Source organism: Olea europaea, unplaced genomic scaffold (genome assembly GCF_002742605.1).
Source record: "Olea europaea var. sylvestris unplaced genomic scaffold, O_europaea_v1 scaffold4409, whole genome shotgun sequence".
Lineage (NCBI taxonomy): Eukaryota > Viridiplantae > Streptophyta > Magnoliopsida > Lamiales > Oleaceae > Olea > Olea europaea.
Window position 1 is genome coordinate 31,760 of NW_019262717.1, and position 3,382 is coordinate 35,141.

The window sequence follows — 3,382 nt, forward strand, 5'->3', positions numbered from 1 at the left end:
GTGAGCATTCAGTAATCTGTGAAAGATGAGTGAGCAAATAGTAATCAAGTGTAAAGTTCAGTGATTATTGGTTAAATTTACTCTTGGAAAGACATAGGTAAGCTGGTCCACTTTAATGATAACCATGCGATCTTTCCAGGCAACAAGCACTACAACATTATTAACATTTGTTTGGAAAAATTAGGATTGAGCTCCCTAATCTTTCCAGTAATATGTTTTTGGGTCCGCATACTCCAAAAAGTAAGTTCTAAGTCCCCAAATTACTTAAATATGTTAAAAAAGAGTTCACATGATACCGAGAACCATAAAGGAGACTTTCACGCCAGGTGGAGCTCCTCTTCTGTATCTGTATATCTGCATCTTCCTCAGATGTAGTTTCTATGCCTTTAGAAAGGCCTATTATTGATCCACCATGCTTCCCCCCATATGAGAGGCTGTAAAGAAGCTATATCGGCTCATCATTCAGACATATAAAATAAGTCGTGAACTCCATCAAATCATTTAACATCCAATTTAAATGGCGTGCAATATAACCTTTGGAGGCAAAACTCACAAAATCACTAAAGAATTCAATTTTACCAATTTGAGCCCTTTTTAAGAGAAATGTGTTTTGAAATAGTGATTTTTTGAATAAGATGTTAAAAAATAGGCAAAAAAATTTGAATTTATGTATAAAATTATTTTATAGGAGAATGTGATTAAAAACGAGTTTTGAAAAAAAGGATGATCAATGAGGGGCTAAATATGTTGGACACAAAGGAGGTATTTTGCCATCTATTGGAGACCTACAAGGACCAGAACCTCAGGCTATTTAAAAGATGGGGAGCCCAACTTTAAATTTCCAGAAATTTTAAGAAAATCTAATGTAAATAATACTATTTATTGTAATATCCAAATATACAAAAAGAAAGGTGAACGGAAGTGGAGTTTGAGACAGCTTACCACCCATCCATCAATCATCTTCCTCTAACAGGCTCCAACACAATATCATAACCTTTGACTCTGTCTCGTAGGTTACCTTTTCCCTACTTTCTACGAATTAACTCTAGATCCAGATTCCATTTTCTCTAAATCTCCACATATATTCTGTATGTATTAATTATTATTCCTTTTCACGATTCATCATTGCATGTTTGTTTTTCATAATCATTTCTTGTATCATTATCTTCTTTTTTGATTCTGACTCCAAGTTTTTGATGTTAACCTCGTGATCTGAATCTTGATTTGCAGTGTTTGATGTGAGAAGCAGTTGGATGAGAAGAAGAAATTTGATTGTTTGATGGGCAATACATGCCGTGGATCTTTCAGGAGCGAACAATTTCAGGGCTACAATCAGCCCGAAGACAAGCGCAACAACCCATCATCCGACCACTCCAATTCTTCTGAAAACAGCTCGAACTCTCAGCTCCTCGTGGCTCAAGATTTTTCCAAAGACCATCAGCCAAAACAGAGTCCCAAGATCATGAATCGCGGCACTACAAATCAACCTTATTTCGTATTGGGTCACAGGACTGCCAATATCCGTGATCTTTACACGCTTGGCCGTAAATTAGGGCAAGGCCAATTTGGCATTACTTATTTGTGCACTGAAATTTCCACGGGAATCGAATACGCCTGTAAATCTATATTGAAGAGGAAGTTGATTTCTAAGGAAGATGTAGATGATGTTAGGAGGGAGATTCAGATAATGCACCATTTGGCTGGTCATAAGCATATTGTCACCATTAAAGGGGCATATGAGGACCCTTTATATGTTCACATTGTGATGGAGCTGTGCGCTGGGGGTGAATTGTTTGACCGCATTATTCAAAGGGGACATTACAGTGAGAGAAAAGCAGCTGAATTGACTAAGATTGTTGTAGGGGTTGTTGAGGCCTGTCATTCGCTTGGGGTTATGCATAGAGATCTTAAACCTGAGAATTTCTTATTGGTTAACAAGGACAATGATTTCTCTCTCAAAGCCATTGATTTTGGACTCTCTGTTTTCTTCAAGCCAGGCATAAATATATTTCAGCTTTAAATTTTTTAGCTTATTATGCAGATTTGCTTCATCGGTGATATATGACTTTCTGCTTCAGGTCAGATTTTCACGGATGTGGTTGGAAGCCCATATTACGTCGCACCTGAAGTGCTTTCGAAGCATTATGGACCAGAAGCAGACGTGTGGACTGCAGGGGTCATACTTTATATATTGCTAAGTGGTGTGCCGCCTTTTTGGGCTGGTAAGTTGGATTACTATTAAGATTATGCATATTCATTTCCCTAGTAAAATATATTGATAAGTTTTCTGCTTATTTGTTCAGAAACACAACAAGGAATATTTGATGCTGTTTTGATGGGACACATTGATTTCGATTCAGACCCGTGGCCATTAATATCAGAGAGTGCAAAGGATCTTATTAGGAAGATGTTATGCATGCGACCTTCAGAGCGGTTGACTGCTCATGAAGTATTATGTATGTTCACTTTGCCTTTTGCTGGAGTAGATACTTGAGGCTCTGAATTTTGGATCATAAATATTTACGCAATTGTCCTTGAAAAATTTAAATGAACATAGCATGATTAGTGTTATTTACTTATATATTCTCGAACTAATGAACAAAGGGCCCCCTTGCAACATCACAGATTAGTATTCAAGATCAGGGACTAGCATGCGATTTAGAGGACTTAAGTTTTGTATTGAGACTAAGACTCCATCTAGGATCTCTGATGGCTCTAAAGAGAACATTGCCAAGTAACGTTCCAAGCAGCAGGACCTGTTTTTAAAACTCTGCTTTGGTGATTGTGAATTATGCAAACATTTATGCCCAATGGCTATTACTGTGGTGTAGAGTGTTCAATATTGGGATTGAAACACAGAATGTTCACGATCAATATTCACAAACTATTATCAACTTTGTCATTATACAAAGTTGTTCACATTCAAATTGCTATGTGTGTCAATTGTTTTGTATGCTGTTTTCTATGATTTACATGGTAACAATCAGGTAGTTATATCTTTCTACGTTGCAATTCAATAGGTCATCCTTGGATTTCTGAAAATGGTGTTGCACCTGACAGAGCACTGGATCCAGCTGTACTTTCTCGTCTTAAACAGTTTTCTGCTATGAATAAGTTGAAGAAGATGGCTTTGCGGGTATGTAATGAGCACCAGCATGAACTTGTCACGTTTTCCTTCTAATATTTTCTCAATAGAGAGTTTAAGGTCAAATAAAAACATCTTTAGCCAAGTATAGTTTGTCTTGCGACAGGCTAACCACAAAATCAAACATGGTACCACATGAATCTACATATTGCTTCTAGATATGCAGCAGTTTCTATATTTTGTTTGCTGCTTTTGCATCCTTGGTTTGTTACACTAACTGCCTACCCACTGCTTGTG

General features: G+C 37.2%; 1 protein-coding gene across 1 annotated transcript in view; it reads left to right on the forward strand.

Annotated features, from left to right (window-relative positions):
• Positions 1 to 908: 908 nt before the first annotated feature.
• Positions 909 to 3,382, forward strand: part of LOC111387971 (calcium-dependent protein kinase 5-like) — a 3,918-nt gene continuing 1,444 nt past the window's right edge. Inside the window, exons 1-5 of the mRNA XM_023012617.1 lie at positions 909 to 1,088; positions 1,231 to 1,997; positions 2,079 to 2,222; positions 2,304 to 2,456; positions 3,021 to 3,163. Coding sequence (XP_022868385.1) covers positions 1,280 to 1,997; positions 2,079 to 2,222; positions 2,304 to 2,456; positions 3,021 to 3,163 — 1,158 coding nt within the window. The 5' untranslated portion in view covers positions 909 to 1,088; positions 1,231 to 1,279. The remainder of the gene's footprint in view (positions 1,089 to 1,230; positions 1,998 to 2,078; positions 2,223 to 2,303; positions 2,457 to 3,020; positions 3,164 to 3,382) is intronic.